Below are 26,153 nucleotides of genomic sequence, written 5' to 3' on the forward strand. Positions count from 1 at the left end.
TCGCATTTTTTGCACATTACATACTGATAGCTTTGTATCAAGGCAACCAGATACATGCAGTATTTCATGATTTCTGAAAAGCTCAGTACTAAACCTACAATTATTATCCAAAGCATGATCATATGGGGTATCAAGTGAAATTTGTGACTGGATTGAGGACTTTTTGAGACAAGGGACACAGCATGTTATCTTGGATGGAGAATCATCGTCAGATGTAAAAGTAACTTTAGGTGTGCTCCAGGGAAGTGTGTTGGGACCCTTGCTGTTCATGTTGTATATTAATGACCTTGTAGACAATAATAATAGTAAATTCAGGCTGTTTGCAGATGACACAGTTATGTATAATGAAGTACTATCTCGGAGAAGCTGCATAAATATTCAGTCAGATCTTGATAAGACTTCAAGATGGTGCAGAGGTTGGCAACTTGCTCTACATGTTCAGAAATACAAAATTTTGCACTTCACAAAATGAAAAAAAAAAGTTAGTCTACTAAAGAGACTGCTAGCAAATCACTCATGCAAATCTTCCTAGAACATTATTGAAGTCTGTGGGACCCATATAATGTAGGACAAAGAGGGAATATTGTACATACACGGAGAAGGGCAGCACAAATGGTCACAAGTTTGTTTAATCCAGGGGAGAGTGCCACAGAGATACTGAAGGACTGAAATGGTAGTCTCTTGAAGACAGATGTAACTTTCCTGAGAATGTCTACTAACAAAGTTTCAAGAACCAGTTTCAAATGACTACATTAGGAATATAATACAACCCCCCCCCCATGTGTCACTCACACAGTTATCATGAGGATAAGATTAGAATAATTACTGCATGTACAGAGGCATTCAATCAATCATTCTTCCCACACTCCATATGTGAATGAAACAGAAAGAAACCCTAATAACTATTAAATATGATGTACCCTCTGCCATGCACCTCATGGTGGTTTGCAGAATATAGCTCTAGATGTAGATGCAGATGTAGATCTAGATAACTAGCTTTGCCTTTCTCTTTCTATTCAAGTGCCAACCATGGTTTGTATCTCCATCATGGCTCATATTAGGTATAGTTACTCTTCGTCTTATTTCTTATTTAATGTATCTGTCTTATGGCAGGTTTCAAATGGAGGCTTTCCATCATGTCCTGTTCTGAGCATCTTCCTTTGTGTGTTTTAATGTTCATCCTATTCTGATACTGTGCACCATTCCAGTTCTCTTCCTACAGCTTCCTGTCATGGTTTGTATCTCCATCATGGCTCATATTAGGTATAGTTACTCTTCGTCTTATTTCTTCTTTAATGTATCTGTCATATGGCAGGTTTCAAATGGAGGCTTTCCATCGTGTCCTGTTCTGAGCATCTTCCTTTGTGTGTTTTAATGTTCATCCTATTCTGATACTGCCCACCATTCCAGTTCTCTTCCTACAGCTTTCTGTCATTCCTTCCACTTTTCCCTCTATAATTTTTTCTTGCGGACGATTACTACGTGATAAAGATCCCAGCCAAGATTGTTTCCTCTTTCTTATAGGTAGTAAGTGTAAATAATTAAGTTCATCACACTGTTTTTGAGACTCTGAACTGTAACGCCTTATTTCTTTATTAACACATGACCATTGTGGTAATTCTTGTCGCACTGGCGTGTTTGTAATGACAATAGTTGTGTGCTATGGAATTCTGGCAATAACTTCCTAAAACCATCAAGTGCTGCCTAGCTATAATTTTTATTGAAATTATTGCTACCACTTATAATTATGACATGATTATCTTCTTTCAGTTGTCATGTTCCTGTAGTAATATTTTCAACCGCTGCTTTTGATTGCACTAGGTTTAACTTACAATGAATGCTATGTGCACATATATTCACAGACATGGGAGGAGAGGCCTTCTCTATGACTATCAGCTTAATGTAAGGATGTTGTGATGACTTTTGGTGTTGGAATGTTCTTATTTGAACTTTTGATGTTGCATTTTGTTTTGTGTGTGTTGGTTGTTCTATCCCAATCAGAATCTAGCCCCAGAAATTTGTTTGATGATGGTATCACTGCTGAATGTTATATAAAATATGAAGAATGCATGGCTGGATGTGAGAGAGGTCATAATAACCCTCATAGTGCCAGGATAAATAAGTACATTCTTCTTGTGCTTACTAATATGTTTTCTTCAGCGCATGCTACATTTTCTGTGAAAAATTACCATCAACATCTACACTGTCATGGTTCAGATGATATTTGCAATTGATGTTTGTTTACTTCTTTTTGAGCTGTTGATATTTCATCACAAGTTCTTGATATCTGAGGTTTATTGTAACTATATTGTCTATTACAGCACTTATTATCTTTCTTTCCTTCTGTACTGTGTGCATTATTTCTTTTATCACACCAGTAATATCATGCTGTCAGAATGTCTAATGATGTGTATCATTACATATTTCACATTCACTTTGACACACTTCTTGTGATACAACTCAAATAATGTGATACATTTTTGCACCTTTTTTTCATTTTTAAGGCATGATTATCACTTTTTAAAGAAAAAAGGTCATTACTCAGTATCATTTTGTTACTATTACAGTGCATTGTCATTTAAAATGATGTGCAAATAAATAAAAGAAGAATTGTAGTATGTCCCATTAATTTCTAGTGCCTTTTCACCAATCTGAGGATAGCAATGTTCAGTAATGATCTATATAGAGCAGACAAAACTTGGATGGTTTTCATTAGTGTATCCTGAAGTTTATTTTACAAACTAACATTCCTATCTTGCATTTATTCCTGGAGGTAGCAGAAGTAAAGGATCATAAGGCATAACAAATTGTGGAAGAGCCAGTGCATTCTTCATCTTATCAGAGGCACACGCTGTGACTACTGGACATTTAAAGGTCTTTCAAAGAGATAGAGGAGCTGGCCAGTAGTTACCTCAGCTCAGTACAGCCAATAGATACGCTAAACAGAACAGAAAATTTACATTCCTAGCTTTCAGAACTTTGTTCCTTCATCAGGGAGGAGAGAGGGGAAAAAAAGGGATGAAGGGAAAGTGAATTCAGTTACTCACAACCCAGCTTATGAAGCAACAGGGAAAGGTTAAACAGGGAGGGTAGTAACGATGGAGGCATGGTCATCAGAGGGAAGCCAAAGATATTCTACTGTAAGTACGGTGCCAGCTGCAAACCAAAGAGGATGCATACAGAAGTAAAGAGATATATCGTATAAAGATAAACACAACTACGTAGGATGAAAAGGTGCGTGAATGGCTAAAGAGCAAAGGGAAAGAGGAGAAGACTGAAGAGTAAATGGGAGTGAGGTCGGTTAACGTAGGTTCAGTGCAGGGGGATGGCAGGATGAAAGGATGTGTTCGAGTGCAAGTTCCCATCTCCGCAGTTCTACATCTACATCTACATTTATACTCCGCAAGCCACCCAATGGTGTGTGGCGGAGGGCACTTTATGTGCCACTGTCGTTACCTCCCTTTCCTGTTCCAGTCGCGTATGGTTCGCGGGAAGAACGACTGTCTGAAAGTCTCCGTGCGTGCTCTAATCTCTCTAATTTTACATTCGTGATCTCCTCGGGAGGTATAAGTAGGGGGAAGCAATATATTCGATACCTCATCCAGAAACGCACCCTCTCGAATCCTGGCGAGCAAGCTACACCGCGATGCAGATCGTCTCTCTTGCAGAGTCTGCCACTTGAGTTTGCTAAACATCTCCGTAACGCTATCACGGTTACCAAATAACCCTGTGACAAAATGCGCCGCTCTTCTTTGGATCTTTTCTATCTCCTCCGTCAATCTGATCTAGTACGGATCCCACACTGATGAGCAATACTCAAGTATAGGTCGAACGAGTGTTTTGTAAACCACCTCCTTTGTTGAAGGACTACATTTTCTAAGGACTGTCCCAATGAATCTCAACCTGGTACCCGCCTTACCAACAATTAATTTTATATGATCATTCCACTTCAAATCGTTCCACACGCATACTCCCAGATATTTTACAGAAGTAACTGCTACCAGTGTTTGTTCCGCTATCATATAATCATACAATAAAGGATCCTTCTTTCTATGTATTCGCAATACAGTACATTTTTCTATGTTAAGGGTCAGTTGCCACTCCCTGCACCAAGTGCCTAACCGCTGCAGATCTTCCTGCATTTCGCTACAATTTTCTAATGCTGCAACTTCTCTGTATACTACAGCATCATCCGCGAAAAGCCACATGGAACTTCCGACACTATCTACTAGGTCATTTATATATATTGTGAAAAGCAATGGTCCCATAACACTCCCCTGTGGCACGCCAGAGGTTACTTTAACGTCTGTAGACGTCTCTCCATTGATAACAACATGCTGTGTTCTGTTTGCTGAAAACTCTTCAATCCAGCCACACAGCTGGTCTGATATTCCGTAGGCTCTTACTTTGTTTATCAGGCGACAGTGCGGAACTGTATCGAATGCCTTCTGGAAGTCAAGAAAAATAGCATCAACCTGGGAGCCTGTATCTAATATTTTCTGGGTCTCATGAACAAATAAAGCGAGTTGGGTCTCACACGATCGCTGTTTTCAGAATCCATGTTGATTCCTACAGAGTAGATTCTGGGTTTCCAAAAACGACATGATACTCGAGCAAGAAACATGTTCTAAAATTCTACAACAGATCGACGTCAGAGATATAGGTCTATAGTTTTGCGCATCTGCTCGACGACCCTTCTTGAAGACTGGGACTACCTGTGCTCTTTTCCAATCATTTGGAACCTTCCGTTCCTCTACAGACTAGCGGTACATGGCTGTTAGAAGGGGGGCAAGTTCTTTCGCGTACTCTGTGTAGAATCGAATTGGTATCCCGTCAGGTCCAGTGGACTTTCCTCTGTTGAGTGATTCCAGTTGCTTTTCTATTCCTTGGACACTTATTTCAATGTCAGCCTTTTTTTCATTTGTGCCAGGATTTAGAGAAGGAACTGCAGTGCGGTCTTCCTCTGTGAAACAGCTTTGGAAAAAGGTGTTTAGTATTTCAGCTTTACACGTGTCATCCTCTGTTTCAATGCCATCATCATCCCGGAGTGTCTGGATATCCTGTTTTGAGCCACTTACTGATTTAACGTAAGACCAGAACTTCCTAGGATTTTCTGTCAAGTCGGTACATAGAATTTTACTGTAGAATTCACTGAACACTTCACGCATAGCCCTCGTTACGCTAACTTTGACATCGCTTAGCTTCTGTTTGTCTGAGAGGTTCTGGCTGTGTTTAAACTTGGAGTGAAGCTCTCTTTGCTTTCGCAGTAGTTTCCTAACTTTGTTGTTGTACCACGGTGGGTTTTTCTCATCCCTCACAGTTTTACTCGGCACGTACATGTCTAAAACGCATTTTACGATTGCCTTGAACTTTTTCCATAAACACTCAACATTGTCAGTGTCGGAACAGAAATTTTCGCTTTGATCTGTTAGGTAGTCTGAAATCTGCCCTCTATTACTCTTGCTAAACAGATAAACCTTCCTCTCTTTTTTTATATTCCTATTAACTTCCATATTCAGGGATGCTGCAACAGCCTTATGATCACTGATTCCCTGTTCTGCACTTACAGAGTCGAAAAGTTCGGGTCTGTTTGTTATCAGTAGGTCCAAGATGTTATCTCCACGAGTTGGTTCTCTGTTTAATTGCTCGAGGTAATTTTCGGATAGTGCACTCAGTATAATGTCACTCGATGCTCTGTCCCTACCACCTGTCCTAAACATCTGAGTGTCCCAGTCTATATCTGGTAAATTGAAATCTCCACCTAAGACTATAACATGCTGAGAAAATTTATGTGAAATGTATTCCAAATTTTCTCTCAGTTGTTCTGCCACTAATGCTGCTGAGTCGGGAGGTTGGTAAAAGGAGCCAATTATTAACCTAGCTCGGCTGTTGTGTATAACCTCCATCCATAATCATTCACAGGAACTATCCACTTCTACTTCACTACAGGATAAACTACTACTAAAAGCGACAAACACTCCACCACCGGTTGCATGCAATCTATCCTTTCTAAACACCGTCTGTACCTTTGTAAAAATTTCAGCAGAATTTATCTCTGGCTTCAGCCAGCTTTCTGTACCTATAACGATTTCAGCTTCGGTGCTTTCTATCAACGCTTGATGTTCCGGTACTTTACCAACGCAGCTTCGACAGTTTACAATTACAATACCGATTGCTGCTTGGTCCCTGCACATCCTGACTTTGCCCCGCACCCGTTGAGGCTGTTGCCCTTTCTGTACTTGCCCGAGGCCATCTAACCTAAAAAACCGCCCAGCCCACGCCACACAACCCCTGCTACCCGTGTAGCCGCTTGTTGCGTGTAGTGGACTCCTGACCTATCCGGCAGAACCCGAAACCCAACCACCCTATGGCACAAGTCGAGGAATCTGCACCCCACATGGTCGCAGAACCGTCTCAGCCTCTGATTCAGACCCTCCACTCGGCTCTGTACCAAAGGTCCACAGTCAGTCCTGTCGACGATGCTGCAGATGGTGAGAGTTCCGAGGGACTGGTGTTGGGTGGGAGAAGCCAAATGGCATGTACGGTGTAGCAGGTTCCTAGGTCCCTAGAATTATGCTGGAGGGCATGCTGTGCTACGGAGTATTGGACATTTCCTAGGCAGACAGTTCGTCTGTGCCCATTCATGCGCTCAGCCAGTTTTGTTGAGTCATACCAATGTAAAAGGCTGTGCAGTGCAGCATGTCAGCTGATAAATGACATGTGTTGTTTCACATGTGGCCCTGCCTTGAATTGTGTATGTTTTACCAGTAGTGGGGCTGGAGTAGGTGGTTGTGGGGGGATGCATGGGGCAGGTTTTTCAGCAGGGTTGGTTACAGGGGTAGGAACTGCTGAGTAGAGAAGGTGGTCTGGGAATATTGTAGGGTTTGACAAGCATGTCACGGAGGTTAAGGGGGCGACGAAAGGCAACTCTGGGTGGTGTGGGGAGAATATTGTCCAGGGATAATCTCATTTCAGGGCTTGACTTGAGAAAGTCATATCCCTGGGCGGAGTAATTTGTTAATGTATTCGAGGCCAGGATAATATTGGGTGACAAGGGGGATGCTTCTGTGTGATCTGGGTGTAGGAGCATTGTTGTTGGACAGGGAGGAATGTATTGCTCGGGAGATCTGTTTGTGGACAAGGTCTGCAGGATAGTTGCGGGAGAGGAAAGCAGTGGTCAGGTTATTGGTGTAAACGTATCTGCTCCAGTGACGAGTCCCTCATCAATTACACCAATAACCTGACCAGTGCTTTCCTCTCCCACCACTATCCTGCAGACCTTGTCCACAAACAGATCTCCCGAGCAATACATTTCTCCCTGTCCAACAACAATGTTCCTACCCCCCAGACCACACAGAAGCATCCCCCTCGTCACCCAATATTATCCTGGCCTCGAATACATTAACAATTTACTCCGCCCAGGGATATGACTTTCTCAAGTCAAACCGGGCGAGGTGGCGCAGTGGTTAGTCACTGGACTCGCATTCGGGAGGACGACGGTTCAATCCCGCGTCCGGCCATCCTGATTTAGGTTTTCCGTGATTTCCCTAAATCACTCCAGGCAAATGCCGGGATGGTTCCTTTCAAAGGGCACGGCCGACTTCCTTCCCCGTCCTTCCCTAATCCGATGAGACCGATGACCTCGCTGTCTGGTCTCCTTCCCCGAAAACAACCAACCTCAAGTCAAGCCCTGAAATGAGATTATCCCTTGACAATATTCTCCCCACACCACCCAGAGTTGCCTTTCGTCGCCCCCTTAACCTCCGTGACATGCTTGTCAAACCCTACAATATTCCCAGACCACCTTCTCTACTCAGCAGTTCCTACCCCTGTAACCAACCCTGCTGAAAAACCTGCCCCATGCATCCCCCCACAACCACCTACTCCAGCCCCACTACTGGTAAAACATACACAATTCAAGGCAGGGCCACATGTGAACCAACACATACACAATTCAAGGCAGGGCCACATGTGAACCAACACATGTCATTTATCAGCTGACATGCCTGCACTGCACAGCCTTTTACATTGGTATGACGACAACTAAACTGGCAGCGCGCATGAATGGGCACAGACGAACTGTCCGCCTAGGAGATGTCCAATACCCAGTAGCAGAGCATGCCCTCCAACATAATTCTAGGGACCTAGGAACCTGCTACACTGTTCGTGCCATTTGGCTTCTCCCACCCAACACCAGTCCCTCGGAACCGTGGAGGTGGGAACTTGCACTCCAACACATCCTTTCATCCTGCTATCCCCATGGACTGAACCTACATTAACCAATCTCACTCCCATATACTCTTCAGTCTTCTCCTCTTTCCCTTTCCTCTTTAGCCATTCATGCATGTTTTCATCCTACATAGTTGTGTTTATCTTTATACACTCCTGGAAATGGAAAAAAGAACACATTGACACCGGTGTGTCAGACCCACCATACTTGCTCCGGACACTGCGAGAGGGCTGTACAAGCAATGATCACATGCACGGCACAGCGGACACACCAGGAACTGCGGTGTTGGCCATCGAATGGCGCTAGCTGCGCAGCATTTGTGCACCGCCGCCGTCAGTGTCAACCAGTTTGCCGTGGCATACGGAGCTCCATCGCAGTCTTTAACACTGGTAGCATGCCGCGACAGCGTGGACGTGAACCGTATGTGCAGTTGATGGACTTTGAGCGAGGGCGTATAGTGGGCATGCGGGAGGCCGGGTGGACGTACCGCCGAATTGCTCAACACGTGGGGTGTGAGGTCTCCACAGTACATCGATGTTGTCGCCAGTGGTCGGCGGAAGGTGCACGTGCCCGTCGACCTGGGACCGGATCGCAGCGAAGCACGGATGCACGCCAAGACCGTAGGATCCTACGCAGTGCCGTAGGGGACCGCACCGCCACTTCCCAGCAAATTAGGGACACTGTTGCTCCTGGGGTATCGGCGAGGACCATTCGCAACCGTCTCCATGAAGCTGGGCTACGGTCCCGCACACCGTTAGGCCGTCTTCCGCTCACGCCCCAACATCGTGCAGCCCGCCTCCAGTGGTGTCGCGACAGGCGTGAATGGAGGGACGAATGGAGACGTGTCGTCTTCAGCGATGAGAGTCGCTTCTGCCTTGGTGCCAATGATGGTCGTATGCGTGTTTGGCGCCGTGCAGGTGAGCGCCACAATCAGGACTGGATACGACCGAGGCACACAGGGCCAACACCCGGCATCATGGTGTGGGGAGCGATCTCCTACACTGGCCATACACCACTGGTGATCGTCGAGGGGACACTGAATAGTGCACGGTACATCCAAACCGTCATCGAACCCATCGTTCTACCATTCCTAGACCGGCAAGGGAACTTGCTGTTCCAACAGGACAATGCACGTCCGCATGTATCCCGTGCCACCCAACGTGCTCTAGAAGGTGTAAGTCAACTACCCTGGCCAGCAAGATCTCCGGATCTGTCCCCCATTGAGCATGTTTGGGACTGGATGAAGTGTCGTCTCACGCGGTCTGCACGTCCAGCATGAACGCTGGTCCAACAGAGGCGCCAGGTGGAAATGGCATGGCAAGCCGTTCCACAGGACTACATCCATCATCTCTATGATCGTCTCCATGGGAGAATAGCAGCCTGCATTGCTGCCAAAGGTGGATATACACTGTACTAGTGCCGACATTGTGCATGCTCTGTTGCCTGTGTGTATGTGCCTGTGGTTCTGTCAGTGTGATCATGTGATGTATCTGACCCCAGGAATGTGTCAATAAAGTTTCCCCTTCCTGGGACAATGAATTCACGGTGTTCTTATTTCAATTTCCAGGAGTGTATATTTCTTGTAGCTCTTCCCCCTGTCTTATGTGGTATACATTTCTTGTAGGTCTTCCCCAGTGGCATGTTATATTTGTAATTTTTTTAACATGTTTTCTTTTTGGATGTGTGTTCCACTGCACTGGATTATGAGACTTACTACCTCATGAGACAGAATGGCATTCAGGAACCAGAAAGTACTCTGCATTACTGCATAAAAAGAATACTTTATATCCATGAGGCAAATGTAAAATTTCATGAGAAATTTAATCTATAATAAGAAAGTGACTCTAGGCCCAATTCCGGTTATTCATAAATAAATCATTGCTGCATCTGAAATGATACTAGTTGCAGTGCCTTTCTCATAGTTATGAATAGAGAGGAAAAATGTTTATAAATTTAGTTTAGGAATGGTCTTTACAAAAAATGGCTGATAAGACAGTGTTATTATTGTTTAAAGATTTATTTTCTTTGATTTACCCATTGCTAATATTCGGCTGTTTTCACTGAATACTTAGCTTCTCTCTGAGCTTCCAACAGAAGGAAAAACTTTTAAATTACCTTCTGTGATGACCATGCATGTTCAGTTAAATTAAAACAAAGTTCTGCTAGTAGCCATATTTATCACTGAAAAAGTGCATCTCTAATTCAAATATATCTTTATATTGTTCTTTTGCAGTGTCAGCAATGACTCCTGAAGAAAGGAGGCTAATTGAAGCATTTCAGAACAGTAGTGACAATTTAAACAGGGAGGAAGATGAATCTCAGAATGACACTCGTGCAGGTAAGTTACACTTGAAAATAAAATGGATGTAGTGCTCTGGCAAGATTTATGTGATTTCAGTTGTTAAACAACAAATTGTGTTTTAGTCTAGTTATTTATCAGCCTGGGGAAATTAAATCAGATCCAAAATGCTGAACTAAAATTTTTCACATTTTGGACCTATAGTTTTAAATTTTATCATGCTAGATTACATCTACATCTACATCTACATTTATACTCTGCAAGCCACCCAACAGTGTGTGGCGGAGGGCACTTTGCGTGCCACTGTCATTACCTCCCTTTTCTGTTCCAGTCGCGTATGGTTCGCGGGAAGAACGACTGTCTGCAAGCCTCCGTGCACGCTCGAATCTCTCTAATTTTACATTTGTGATCTCCTCAGGAAGTATAAGTAGGGGGAAGCAATATATTCAATACCTCATCCGGAAACGCACCCTCTCGAAACATGACGAGCAAGCTACACCGCGATGCAGAGCGCCTCTCTTGCAGAGTCTGCCACTGGAGTTTGCTAAACATCTCCGTAACGCTATCACGGTTACCAAATAACCCTGTGACAAAATGCGCCGCTCTTCTTTGGATCTTCTCTATCTCCTCCGTCAATCTGATCTAGTTCGGATCCCACACTGATGAGCAATACTCAAGTATAGGTCGAACGAGTGTTTTGTAAGCCACCTCCTTTGTTGATGTACTACATTTTCTAAGGACTCTCCCAATGAATCTCAACCTGGTACCAGCCTTAGCAACAATTACATTTTCTCTTTATCATCTTCTGCTGTACCATCTTGTGTATGAACTCATTCTTGCTTTAGTTATACTGAGAGTTCTATGTAAACTCCTAGGTGTACAGTAAGTACTGTGTTACTTAGTACTTCAATTTCATGGTGAGTAGTAGTCTATCCTGAAACAGCATTATATAATATTGTTTCCATAAACTTCCTGTGCTGATTTTGTTTAAAATCATTTTGTAAATAGTTCAAGATTGGTACTTTCTTTGGTATTGATTAATCATTAGTACAGACATTGTAATAGAACAAGATGGACCATCATATTTGTTCCTATACCACTTCTCACATCAGCAGCAAGAGACTGTGGTCATGTGGGTGTGAGTTGCATTTGGATGAGTGTGTGTATGTGTGTGCATTGCCTATTCTCGACGAAGGCCTTGTTGGCTGAAAGCTCACTTTCTGAGTCTTTTTGTTGTGCCTATCTGCAACACAGAATCTCTGCTATATGGTGAGAAGCAATCATGTGTTTCGTAATATTGTTACATTCCATGCTAGATTTTCCATTATATAATAGGAGGAAGAATATACATAGGGGAGAAGTGATTTGTGTTATGGTTTAAATGCCCTGCTATCACAGTTAAAACTGACTGTGAGAAAGAAGACAAAACTACACACGTCCACACCACAGCATAGCATTTTCTTTCTTGCAGTCAGTTTTAACAGAAGACCTGTACATTGTTGTTTAAAAATAAATAAAACCTCACTCATCTGAATGTTTATTAGAGTATAGTTGCAAATTTGATGCAAATCAGTCAAGAACTCGTCGAGATATTTGCTAACATTGTTTCCCCTTTATATGTTATATTTATATATATTAAAAAACTATGTAGCTTATGCACATCTGAATGTTTATTAGGTTATCATGTAAAAAACTGAAGTAAATCAGTCAAAAACATTTCGAGATTTTGCTAATAATTTATATATATATATATATATAGGTATTAGACTTTTCCCCATAGCTTCATCTGCAAATGCATTTGACACATGTATTGTACATACCTACTCATCCCTCTGTGTGTTCACCTCATCCTCCTGCCTTTGTCTGTCTCTGTCTCTTCATCTCCTCCTTCCCCTCTCTCTGTCCATTTCTTCCATCCCCACTCTTCGACCATATCTTCCTCTCCCTCCGTCTGACTACATCCTCCTCCTCCTCCTCCATCTGACAGTATCCTCCACCTTCGCTCTCTTTCCACCTCTGCATCTCTTCTTCCTTTTCTACCTGCCCACGATCCCGTTGCACCTTTCATCTGCCTCATGCACCTCCTACTCCTCCCCTCTCCCTGCCATTACCTCTTCCCCCTCACTCTGTCATCTCATCCTCTACCCATTTCAACCTGTCCCCAGCCATGCTCATCAGCACATGTACCTCTGCAATTCAGTTCAGTAAAGTAGGCCGACACTACTGCCATAACACACCTGTCATGCAGGGCGGGCTACATGCCAGGAACTTGAAAATCATTTATTTGCTCGTAATGGCAAGGCTGTGCGTCATTGCTGTTGTGTAGGGCAGCCTATGTGCCAGGGGCTGGGAGAAACACGCTTCTGCCCATATTTCCACTCATGTCCCAGCAGGCCCTTGTCACTTGTATGACTATGACCAAGTTATCAGTGAGGATGAATGGGCATAGACAGAGAGTGTATACTGGAAATACACAATATACTGTTGCAGAGCATACTCTACAACATGGTGCCTGTTTCACCACACATACCATCTGGACTCTTCCCCCAACACTAGTTTCTCAGCACTCTGCAGGTGGGAGCCAGCATTACAAAAAGTCCTTGGTTCGTGGCAACCACCTGGTTTTTATTTACATTTATTGTTTCATTTATATTTTCTTGGTCTCAGCATTTCCTCTCATTAACTATTCCTTTCTTTATTTTGTTTTACTTTTCTTATCATTACACACAAAAGTGATGATGTAACAAATGTGTCTGAAAAGGCTGGCTGCAGAATTGTAGTTAGTGGCCAGCGGGAGAGGGAGGGGGGGGGGGGGAGGGGGAGGGGCAGAGGGGTTGCTTGGTATGTGGTCCCTGTTTGAGTTAGGAATATGCAGAAAAAAGTTTTTGGTTTAACCTGGACCAGTGACCTTTTTGTATAGCTATTCAAACATCTGTCTTACTGTAGCTATGTTACAGTATATTAAGCAAGGTTTGAATGACAAACCAGAGCTGATGCCCAGGCAAATTGTGCAAATCAATTAATCACCTTTAAAAAAGATTTTGAGTTTGCTGAAATTAATCCTCAACTAATACCTCTATTTGTATGTGCTTTCTTTGAATTTTACATGCAGAAAACAAGTCTAGCTGGAAGGTTTTTGAAGTGCACCATTCTATACTTTAAAACTTGTAAGAATCAGTTCAAACTTTAGGCAAAGGTAGATAAATGGTTGAAGCCAAAACTAATTTTTTTTATCCAATTATTTTGATCTGTTGTTGAGACATAGTGCAAAAAAGAATGTAAAGAAAAGGATCTAACTTCTTGACTTATTTAGCAGTTTCAAAGACATTTAAATCATCATGTCTTGTCTTATTCTCATTTTCTCAGGAGTTAACCCTGCTTCTGCAGTGCAGTGAGCTCTCTTCGCTGCAATATGTTGGTACACCTTCATTCTACAACTTATGTGCTAAAATCCCTGATCCTGCATCCAAAGTCCAGAAGATTTGCCAGACATAGTAAAAAATATGTAATATCATATGGCTGAAGAGCGTGCACATAATAGATATAAAAGTTTTTGTGGGATGATAAAATTTCTGGGTGTGGATCTGCTCCTAAAACAATTTCATAGCTCTAGAGAGTCGGATGCATCTCAAATAGAAAGTGTCTGAGAATATGGGTGCATCTATAGTAGGAAGTATTTATTTATTTATTTCTTGTTCCGTAGATCCAGTTAGTGAGTCAGTCACAAGGATATGGAACGTGTCAAATTGTACAGGTTTCAATTTAAACTTACAATAAATACAAAGGGCAATTCAATGCCAAATTGTACATAGTTTAAGTAAGACATACTATAAATACATATAAAAACAAAGATGAGGTGACTTACCGAACAAAAGTGCTGGCAGGTCGATAGACACACAAACAAACACAAACACACACACAAAATTCAAGCTTTCACAACAAACTGTTGCCTCATCAGGAAAGAGGGAAGGAGAGGGGAAGACGAAAGGAAGTGGGTTTTAAGGGAGAGGGTAAGGAGTCATTCCAATCCCGGGAGCGGAAAGACTTACCTTAGGGGGAAAAAAGGACAGGTATACACTCGCACACACGCACATATCCATCCACACATACAGACACAAGCAGACATATTTAAAGACAAAGAGTTTGGGCAGAGATGTCAGTCGAGGCAGAAGTACTTTGCCTCTACACTTCTGCCTCGACTGACATCTCTGCCCAAACTCTTTGTCTTTAAATATGTCTGCTTGTGTCTGTATGTGTGGATGGATATGTGCGTGTGTGCGAGTGTATACCTGTCCTTTTTTCCCCCTAAGGTAAGTCTTTCCGCTCCCGGGATTGGAATGACTCCTTACCCTCTCCCTTAAAACCCACTTCCTTTCGTCTTCCCCTCTCCTTCCCTCTTTCCTGATGAGGCAACAGTTTGTTGTGAAAGCTTGAATTTTGTGTGTGTGTTTGTGTTTGTTTGTGTGTCTATCGACCTGCCAGCACTTTTGTTCGGTAAGTCACCTCATCTTTGTTTTTATATATAATTTTTACCACGTGGAATGTTTCCTTCCATTATATTGATACTATAAATACAGTAATAGATACAATGTCAGCTAGATAACATAACAACCATTTAACAGAAAAAGGAGTTTCAAATAATGGTTAAAGATAAGTTATATCAGATATTAGGCCTACAAGAGTAAATACAGGTACAGCCAATTTGTTGTTACAAAAAGTGTGCTAATGCTCAATGCATAATAAAATCAATTGAACTACTTCTAGACACAATAAGTTTAGTGATGGTATACATTTTCTTTCAGATATTCATCCACAGTATAAAAAGATTTCTCTGTCAGGTAATCTGAGAACTTGTTTAAATTTTGGCAGTTCTGTATGAACACATTTGGTATGTAGTGGTAGAGCATTAACAGCTTAATGCTGGAGTAGTAAACTCCTTTTTGTACCAGAGTGAGACGTTTCATTTCGAAATGTAGATTGTTTTTGTTTCTGGTGTTATAGCCATGCAATTTACTGTTGTCTTGGTAGATAGAATAATTTTTGCACACGAAGGTCAGCAAGGAAAAAATATACTGTGAGGCAGTTGTTAGGTTACCTATCTCCCGAAACAAGTGCCTGCAAGAGTGTCTTTGATGGACCCCACACATTATTTTGATTGCTTTTTTTTGGATGGTGAAAACTTTTTTTGCAAGTGGTTGGTTCCCCCAGAATATGATAGCATATGACATCAATGAGTGGAAGTAGCCAAAGTAGGCAACCTTAATGGTGTCAACTTCAGCCACTGAAGAAATTACCCGTAATGCAAATGTTGCCGAGCTAAGTTTTTTACATAGATGAAGAATGTGAACTGACCAATTACATTTACTGTCGGTGTAAGTATTCCAGAGTGGGGATGCATGTATCCTGAACTTAAATGACACGTTGTGTCATACTGCATGACATAACAAATTTCAAGTTGGATGACATGATGACACGTGTCATGTTGTACATGACATCATGTATCGTGTTACTTTACTAGACATGATTCATTATATTAAATGACATAGGTAATAATATTAATAAGTAAAAAACTGTGAACATTGGAATGGTGATCTGATCATTTAATATTAAAAGACTACGACCAAGGTGTGGACGGGGCCAAGGAATTGACATATCAGATGTGATTTAACACATAAATAATTTATTCATAACATACAATACATAACCAACTACGTAAATCATGCTTCGATGCTTACAATTGCCCAAAATGGGAGGGCCATCACTTTTGAATTCGAAAGGCTTTAATTTAAGAAACTAAAACACCTATTATAATTTTTAAAAATAATAATAATGCAACACATAAGTAAGTGCTAAGTGAACGCACTCTTAAATCTTTAATTATTAATCACAAAGTGTGGGTTTACCACATTTAAATTCTCATTGCAATATAAAACATAAATACATGTATTCACAACACAGCATGGCTCCAAAATTTCTACCTGGACAACCTATGGTCCTAAAACTTTCGTATTACATTCCAGCCAATCACATTAATAACTTATAAACACAGTTGGTAAAATACAAATGTTTGCACTATAATCAGTTTTAATAATCCACAATCACTCAAAAAACAATATCAGAAGTTCGATACAGAGCATGTAAACCTGTTAATACAATCTTTCGGACCAAAATAGGCATGAGCAGATATTTACTTAAGGTACAGGTAAGATAGTTAATGCAAATAGAAGGTATTTATAAAGTTTTTTTTTTCCTCCCTCCCTTTTAACAGTGGGGTTTTAGTAAGGTGGAAATTACACTTTGAGGAGACGCAATAGCAATCTAGCAGGTACGCCTTCACGAGGACGCCATGCCACTACACACGTACTAAACTAGCTGCGTATCCGCTGTTCAAGCCAAACATTAACAACACAGTTCCATATTCCTGACACCCAAATAGTCATGATCAAACAAAACCAAAAATCCCAAGAACGCAAGATCCAGCATAGCTTCAGAACAGATCTCACTTCATGTGGTCACTGGTTGCCTTCACAAATACAGGTATCGAAATGAAAACAAGAACATGTAACAACATTCCCTAATCAGCACAATGTTTTTCTTTAGGTCCTGGTAGTGCTAGACAAACCTCTGAGGCAATACCCTCCAACTGACAAGCCAAAACCAATGTGACCCCTTATCAGCTCCGTGACAGGACTTGAACCCCCAACTACTGTCAGTGCAACTCACTTAGAATAAATGCAGCTCAAATAGTATGGTGGACACATATACCCAGGGATTAACAGAACACTAGACTGAACTAGAATTAACCTTAATAATACAGCACTAGATCTTGGGAGACAAGGAACCGAAGCGCAAACGTACACAAATAACTACCAAAATACACCACTACACCGGTTAGCAATGATGCATGGAGGAATCTGCGCTGTCAGAATTGCACCAGTGAACAGAACAGAGGATTGCCACAGTGGTGGCCACAAGGCGGGAAAGACAACTGGATGAACTCAATCCCAAAGGATGATCAACTTGAAACATTCACACTTAACTTATTTTCTCCTTTCCCTCAGCGCACCTCGTCGTTTGTCTGGGTCTGCTGTGCACAATTCTGAGCCATCCCCAGTCGTCCCGGCAGACACCGACCCAGCCGAATTGCTCCCGGACTCAAACCCTCGCCGAACGGCAGCCCCACCGCCCCATGATGGTTACTGTTTGTGTGCCTTCATTGATGCAGGTGATGATTAGACTGCCATCCACCTCCCACGGACAACCAGTGAAGAGCAGACAGAGGGGCCCAACCAGGACGGCGTTACTCCACGGGTAGAAGTTCGGGTTCGATAACAATTTAAAAAGGGAAATGGATAGTGGGAATTAGTGAAGTTCGGTGTCAGGAGGAACAAGACTACAGGGTTATAAACACAAAATCAATTAGGGGTAATGCAGGAGTAGGTTTAATAATGAATAGGAAAATAGGAATGCGGGTAAGCTACTACAAACAGCATAGTGAACGCATTATTGTGGCCAGATAGATATGAAGCCCACACCTACTACAGTAGTACAAGTTTATCTGCCAACTAGCTCTGCAGATGATGAAGAAATTGAAGAAATGTATGATGAAATAAAAGAAATTATTCAGATAGTGAAGGGTGACGAAAATTTAATTGTCATGGGTGACTGGAATTCGGTAGTAGGAAAAGGGAGAGAAGGAAACGTAGTAGGTGAATATGGATTGGGGCTAAGAAATGGTAAGACAGAGATTTAGGAACCAGGTTCTAAATTGTAAGATATTTACAGGGGCAGATGTGGACTCTGACCACAATCTATTGGTTATGAACTGTAGATTAAAACAGAAGAAACTGCAAAAAGGTGGGAACTTAAGGAGATGGGACCTGGATAAACTGAAAGAACCAGAGGTTGTACAGAGTTTCAGGGAGAGCATAAGGGAACAATTGACAGGAATGGGGGAAAGAAATACAGTAGAAGAAGAATGGGTAGCTTTGAGGGATGAAGTAGTGAAGGCAGCAGAGGATCAAGTAGGTAAAAAGACGAGGGCTAGTAGAAATCCTTGGGTAACAGAAGAAATATTGAATTTAATTGATGAAAGGAGAAAATATAAAAATGCAGTAAATGAAGCAGGCAAAAAGGAATACAAACGTATCAAAAATGAGATCGACAGGAAGTGCAAAATGGCTAAGCAGGGATGGCTAGAGGACAAATGTAAGGATGTAGAGGCTTATCTCACTAGGGGTAACATAGATACTGCCTACAGGAAAATTAAAGAGACCTTTGGAGATAAGAGAACGACTTGTATGAATATCAAGAGCTCCGATGGTAACCCAGTTCTAAGCAAAGAAGGGAAAGCAGAAAGGTGGAAGGAGTATATAGAGGGTCTATACAAGGGCGATGTACTTGAGGACAATATTATGGAAATGGAAGAGGATGTAGATGAAGATGAAATGGGAGATACGATACTGCGTGAAGAGTTTGACAGAGCACTGAAAGACCTGAGTCGAAACAAGGCCCCGGGAGTAGACAACATTCCATTGGAACTACTGACGGCCTTGGGAGAGCCAGTCCTGACAATACTGTACCATCTGGTGAGCAAGATGTATGAAACAGGCGAAATACCCTCAGATTTCAAGAACAATATAATAATTCCAATCCCAAAGAAATCAGGTGTTGACAGATGTGAAAATTACCGAACAATCAGTTTAATAAACCACAGCTGCAAAATACTAACACGAATTATTTACAGACGAATGGAAAAGACTAGTAGAAGCCGACCTCGGGGAAGATCAGTTTGGATTCCGTAGAAATGTTGGAACACGTGAGGCAATGCTGACCCTACGACTTATCTTAGAAGAAAGATTAAAGAAAGGCAAACCTACATTTCTAGCATTTGTAGCCTTAGAGAAAGCTTTTGACAATGTTGACTGGAATACTCTCTTTCACATTCTAAAGGTGGCAGGGGTAAAATACAGGGAGCGAAAGGCTATTTACAATTTGTTCAGAAACCAGATGGCAGTTATAAGAGTCGAGGGACACGAAAGGGAAGCAGTTGTTGGGAAGGGAGTAAGACAGGGTTGTAGCCTCTCCCCGATGTTATTCAATCTGTATATTGAGCAAGCAGTAAAGGAAACAAAAGAAAAATTCGGAGTAGGTATTAAAATACATGGAGAAGAAATAAAAACTTTGAGGTTCGCCGATGACATTGTAATTCTGTCAGAGACAGCAAAGGACTTGGAACAGCAGTTGAATGGAATGGATATTGTCTTGAAAGGAGGATATAAGATGAACATCAACAAAAGCAAAACGAGGATAATGGAATGTAGTCGAATTAAGTCCTGACAAAACTCTACCATCTGGTGAGCAAGATGTATGAAACAGGCGAAATACCCTCGGACTTCAAGAACAATATAATAATTCCAATCCCAAAGAAAGCAGGTGTTGACAGATGTGAAAATTACCGAACAATCAGTTTAATAAGCCACATCTGCAAAATACTAACACGAATTCTTTACAGACGAATGGAAAAACTAGTAGAAGCCAACCTCGGGGAAAATCAGTTTAAATTCCGTAGAAATACTGGAACACGTGAGGCAATACTGGCCCTACGAGTTATCTTAGAAGAAAGATTAAGGAAAGGTAAACCTACGTTTCTAGCATTTGTAGACTTAGAGAAAGCTTTTGACAATGTTGACTGGAATACTCTCTTTCAAATTCTAAAGGTGGCAGGGGTAAAATGCAGGGAGCGAAAGGCTATTTACAATTTGTACAGAAACCAGATGGCAGTTATAAGAGTCGAGGGACACGAAAGGGAAGCAGTTGTTGGGAATGGAGTATGACAGGGTTGTAGCCTCTCCCCGATGTTATTCAATCTGTATATTGAGCAAGCAGTAAAGGAAACAAAAGAAAAATTCGGAGTAGGTATTAAAATCCATGGAGAAGAAATAAAAACTTTGAGGTTCGCTGATGACATTGTAATTCTGTCAGAGACAGCAAAGGACTTGGAACAGCAGTTGATTGGAATGGATAGCGTCTTGAAAGGAGGATATAAGATGAACATCAACAAAAGCAAAACGAGGGTAATGGAATGTAGTTGAATTAAGTCGGGTGATGCTGGGGGATTAGATTAGGAAGTGAGACACTTAAAGTAGTAAAGGAGTTTTGCTATTTGGTGAGCAAAATAACTGATGATGGTCGAAGTGGAGGGGATGTAAAATGTAGACTGTCAATAGCAAGGAAATCGTTTCTGAAGAAGAGAAATTTGTTAACATCGAGTATAGATTTAAGTGTCAGGAAGTCATTTCTGAAAGTATTTGTATGGAGTGTAGCCATGTATGGAAGTGAAACATGGACGATAATTAGTTTGGACAAGAAGAGAATAGAAGCTTTCGAAATGTGGTGCTACAGAAGAATGCTGAAGATTAGATGGGTAGATCACATAACTAATGAGGAAGTATTGAATAGTATTGGGGAGAAGAGAAGTTTGTAGCACAACTTGACCAGAAGAAGGGATCGGTTGGTAGGAGGCATCAAGGGATCACCAATTTAGTATTGGAGGGCAGCGTGGAGGGTAAAAATTGTAGAGGGAGACCAAGAGATGAATACACTAAGCAGATGCAGAAGGATGTAGGTTGCAGTAGGTACTGGGAGATGAACAAGCTTGCACAGGATAGAGTAGCATGGAGAGCTGCATCAAACCAGTGTCAGGACTGAAGACCACAACAACAACAACAACAACAACACCCGTATGCGGAAGGCAGGATGTCGATGGCACCAGAGCAGACACGAAGGCCACTGCATGACAACCTCCTCCAGCATGACCGCGCTCGCCTATAAATAGTACATGCCAAAGAGTCTGCTGCAGTAAACACGTGAATCAGTCGTGTTACCAACCTACCGTTTCAAAGTACACCAAAGACAGAACTCGCAATCGATAGTGGGCACACTACGGGTGGGAGTTCAAACAAAAGAGCTTCATAAAAGACCAACCCTGAACAACTGCGAAAAAACGAAATAGAAGCGAAGCAATAAAAGACAGCAACGAGATCCTAGAGCCCTATTGCGCCCAAACGCTGTCGATTACCAAAAATATTGGCTCCACACGACGCTCAGGAAACGAGCCATGGAAAGATGTAAGTACACACAGCTCAACCTCCCCTGCCCAAACCATAACCCCCGGGTAGACGTGAGTAAACTGCAAGCTCATTAACGTATTTTAATCCGACTAAGATGGACTTAGAAATGCTTCCCGGAAGCGTTTTCCCGGACCAGCAAGGTGACCGGACCCAGTGTCCTTACAACAGTACAGGGACCCAAAAAACGAGCAGTAACTTACTTAACCTGCCTGTTCCCTTCTCCTGTCCTAGATAATTTCTAACATAGGCTTGATCCCCAAGCTTTCCTCCAAACTTACGTCTCTGACGATTATAACGAATTGCTTGTCTACCATGGGGCAAGATAATATTTTGCCTTGTTGATTCCAATTTCTTTTAATTACTCTGTGAGTAATCGCCTCCGGGAAAAACTCCTGTATTTCCCACAAATTAGAGAGGGGCGAATTGATGGAATATGAAAATATCACAGAAGCCGGGGTGGCCTTCAAGGCTTTATGCCTGGCGGTATTAAAGGCGAAACTCAGCCATGGCAGACTTTCATCCCCCTTCCCTGGAGAATCTTGGTGATAAATTATGAATGTGGACTTTAGATTACGGTTAACCCGCTCCTCGAACGATCCCTGGGGACAATACGGGGTTGTGGTGATATGTTTTATCCCACTGTGAAAACAGAATCTCTTAAATTGGTCCGAGACGAATGCTGGAGCGTTGTCACTAACCAACTTTTTTGGAGGACCAAAACTACTGAAGATATTAGTTAAAGTGCGCCACGGTGATTAAAGCCGTCATACTGCGACTGGGGATTAGCCATATGAAACGCGAGAGGGCATCAGTAACTACCAATATATATTGATTGCCTTTCCTAGTTCACAGGAGAGGGCCTACATAATCAACGAAAAGCTTGTCAAGAGGATACAGCTCATGCTCGGAGGTAAGAAATCCCTGTTGTCTAGAGTTCTTGGGTTTGGCCACACAAAGTTGTTGTCATTGCTTCACCATTTGTCTTACATCACGATCTAATGATGGCCACATAAGATGTTCCTTAATTTTCTGCAAGGTTTTATAAATCTCCAGGTGACCCCCCACTAAAGAATCATGAAAATAAAGGAAAAGCCTTAAGGACTCGGGAATGCAGGTTTTAAATGCCTCCGAACACTTAAGCCTTCCACACACAATGCCCTTTTTAATGACGTAGTTATTTAACTTTTCTCCCGTTTCGAGGTGTTTCTTAAGTCTACCCAACTTAGGATCCTTCTCTTGATGAGCTTCCAGATTATCAAAGAGTTGCGGTATCCCACCTAATACTACACAGCTAGCTTCTTCATCCTCGACCTCTTCCTCTTGTGCAGACTCCTGATCTGTCGACTAATTAAACAGACAGCTCAGCACATCAGCGAGTTTATTATCTGCTCTCTTGATATGTTTCACCTTAAACTGAAAGCAGAAATGCGTATGGCCCACCTAGCGATTCGCCCGGTCTTGCGCGGCCTCGCCAACACCCAACTCAGGGCCTGATTATCCATTTCAAGTTCAAATTCCCTATGTTCTAAATAAAAGCGGTATTGCTCCAAGGCAAAGGAACCACAAGAGCCTCGCATTCGTAGACCAAATAGTTAGGTTTGGTATTACTCAGTGTACGTGAAACATATGCCAAGGATTGCCAACCTCCCTCAACTTCCTGAAGTAGGCCCGCGGAGATACCCATATTCAAAGCATCAGTCTGGACAATGAACTTCTTAGAAAAATCGGGTACTCCCAAAACAGGGGGATATGGCTTGTTTAATTTGCTGGAAGGCGGCCTCCTGGGAACGTCCCCACATGAAATGCACCCCTTTACGGCGTAACTCATTTAAAGGAGCCGCTAACTGGGCAAAATTAGGTACAAAGCGTCTAAAATAATTTGCCATACCAATGAATCTAGCAATTCCCCTCTTATACCTGGGTGCTGGCAATTCTCTTAATGATTTAGTCCTTTCCTGGTCGATCCGGACACTATGCCGTGAGACAATATGTCCCAGAAACATGACCCGCTCTCTAGCTAAGGTAACCTTCTCGGGTTTAATTGTTAACCCAGGCTTCTGCAAACACTTGAAAACCTGTTGAATATGTTCTAGATGTTCTTGAAAGGTATGGCTGTAGATAACCAAATCGTCCAAATAATTATACACACACTTCAATTTTAGATCTTGTAACACCTCCGTTTTTATCCCGACCTGATCTGATCGAATAGCAGCCCAATATTTATTATTAACATGACCATGAACCTAATGGGGCTGGTAATCGGAATTGACTGCTATGGAAGTTGTTACTTTCCAGTTCGTCCTGTTCAATACTATAATACTGTATGTCTGGTAAAGGAACACCAACACAGTTTTACTAATTGCGAACTTATATTCTTCTCAAAACACAAAAAGGAGACACCCACTGCCTTCGTCATACATATCTAATTACGGCTAATCTCAGTACAGGCTTTCTTCATTTTCCCTTATCGTCACACGCTAATCCATCACTGCATCCAACACTGCAATCCAAGGTTAGGCCGGCGCGGTAGACGCGAAACCAAATATCGGCACTAGTAACGTCACTGATCACTTTCATAATGATACTTCTTCACTTTCCCGGTATTAATCTATTGTTTAGGTGTCTAACCACGGCGATGGTGACACCCTTCTCTGTTAAAGACCCTGTCTTTCAACAATGGCCTTCACACACACATATACCCGCCAACCACACTGGCGCATCACGACACTCGCTCTCGCAACACGTCACAATCGATTGTTCGCCCTATCGACCTGTGCCGAGTGCAAAGTTATAGTAAGGGCCTACGGACCCCTTACAATCTCCTAAAACATTCTGAATAAGGCGCATTAATACAACCGCTCCGGTAGCAAGCCCAAAAGGAACTCGATTAGATTCAAACAGGTTCCAGTCCCTGCAAAAGGTGGTCACATGCTTACACTGTTCGGCCAGAGGGATCTGGTAATATGCTTGGTTGAGATCAACTACCGTGAACCAGTTAGCCCCAGAAAACCAGGTAAATGCGTTATGTAGATTGGGTAAGGGTACTGACTCAAGAACTACCTTTTCATTAAGCCTAAGATAATCAATAACTACCCTGAAATCATTGCCCTTACCCTTGGGAACCAGGTAAACCAGAGAAGTATAGGCAGACGTGGAAGGTCTAATTACGCCTTCACTAAGCATCTTATCTATTTTCTGCCTCAAAATCCTATGTTTTGGAGGGGATAGCCTATAGGGTGACTGCCTGACAGGGGACGAATCTTTTAAATGAATCTGATATTCCAGAACCTGAGTGACTCCCAAATGATCACATAGTAACTCGGGGAACTCCTCCAAAACCTTCCCCAGTTGAACACCTTGTTGTAAGGATAAGCTAGTTAAATCAAATTGCTGGCTCCCATGGATCACCATAGTGAATCCTGGTCTTATAATACACCGTTCACATTCGCAGAGACTAACCTCTGCCCAGGAGCAGACTTGAAGAAAAAGGTGTGACCTGAACAATCTAATACCAGAACCATCTGATTGATAGTCACATCCCAGAATTAAGTCAAATGGTAAATCTTTGACTAAGGCAAAACAAAGCCGCCAGGAAAATCCGTCTACAGAAAGGCTGCCCCGGACCCAGCCCTGCAGAGGTAACCATTGGACATTAGTGACCCAACATCTCTGAGCAGGACCTGGTACTGTCCCAAGCTTCAAAATATGACGAAATTCCAAAAACCAGTCAAGATTCAACAAGGAAAACGAGCTTCCCGAATGAAGCAGTGCACTGATCGGTTCTCCACCTATTCTGGAACAAATATAGGGTGACGCTATCAAGGATGGAGCTGCTATCCGCGCGCACCAAGATTTGTTCTTACGTAAGGGCTTGCACCTGATCTTCTGGCGTCATTTATCTAACTGCGGTTGGGAACAATCTCGGACCAAATGGCCTACAGCACCACACCTGAAACATCACCGAGGTTGCTCTTTATTAATTCTACTCACTTCCATCCCATTGGCCCCCTCACTTCTATGTTCCTTATCAACCTTTGGCTGCAACCACTGCGTTTCACCCTTAATCTGTAAGGCTGAAACGGCCACTACAGTTTTCCTAATTTCCTCCCAAGTAGATGGACAGTCACTGAAAACAAATTGGGCTTTATCAATGGAGCACATACCTGCTAGCACCGCTGAGACTAAATCTTGCTCAGGCATATCAATCAATAACGCCGAGGATGCTAACTGCACTCTCTCCACATAATCTTGTAACACTTCTCTCTGCTGCTGGACCTTCCAAATATAATCACATTCCAACTGCCAGCGTTCCTCCACAGGTGGAAGTGCGGGTTCGATAACAACACCTGTACGTCGACATCACCAGAGCAGACACGAAGGCCACTGCGCGACAACCTCTTCCAGAATGACCGCCCTCGGCTACAAATAGTACACGCCAAAGAGTCTGCTGCAGCAAACATGTGAGTCAGTCGTGTTACCAACCTACCATTTC

General features: G+C 42.4%; 1 protein-coding gene across 1 annotated transcript in view; it reads left to right on the forward strand.

Annotated features, from left to right (window-relative positions):
* Positions 1-26,153, forward strand: part of LOC124595129 — a 160,441-nt gene that overhangs the window by 37,707 nt on the left and 96,581 nt on the right. The window contains exon 3 of the mRNA XM_047133728.1: positions 10,464-10,568. Coding sequence (XP_046989684.1) covers positions 10,472-10,568 — 97 coding nt within the window. The 5' untranslated portion in view covers positions 10,464-10,471. The remainder of the gene's footprint in view (positions 1-10,463; positions 10,569-26,153) is intronic.

Source organism: Schistocerca americana, chromosome 1 (genome assembly GCF_021461395.2).
Source record: "Schistocerca americana isolate TAMUIC-IGC-003095 chromosome 1, iqSchAmer2.1, whole genome shotgun sequence".
NCBI lineage: Eukaryota > Metazoa > Arthropoda > Insecta > Orthoptera > Acrididae > Schistocerca > Schistocerca americana.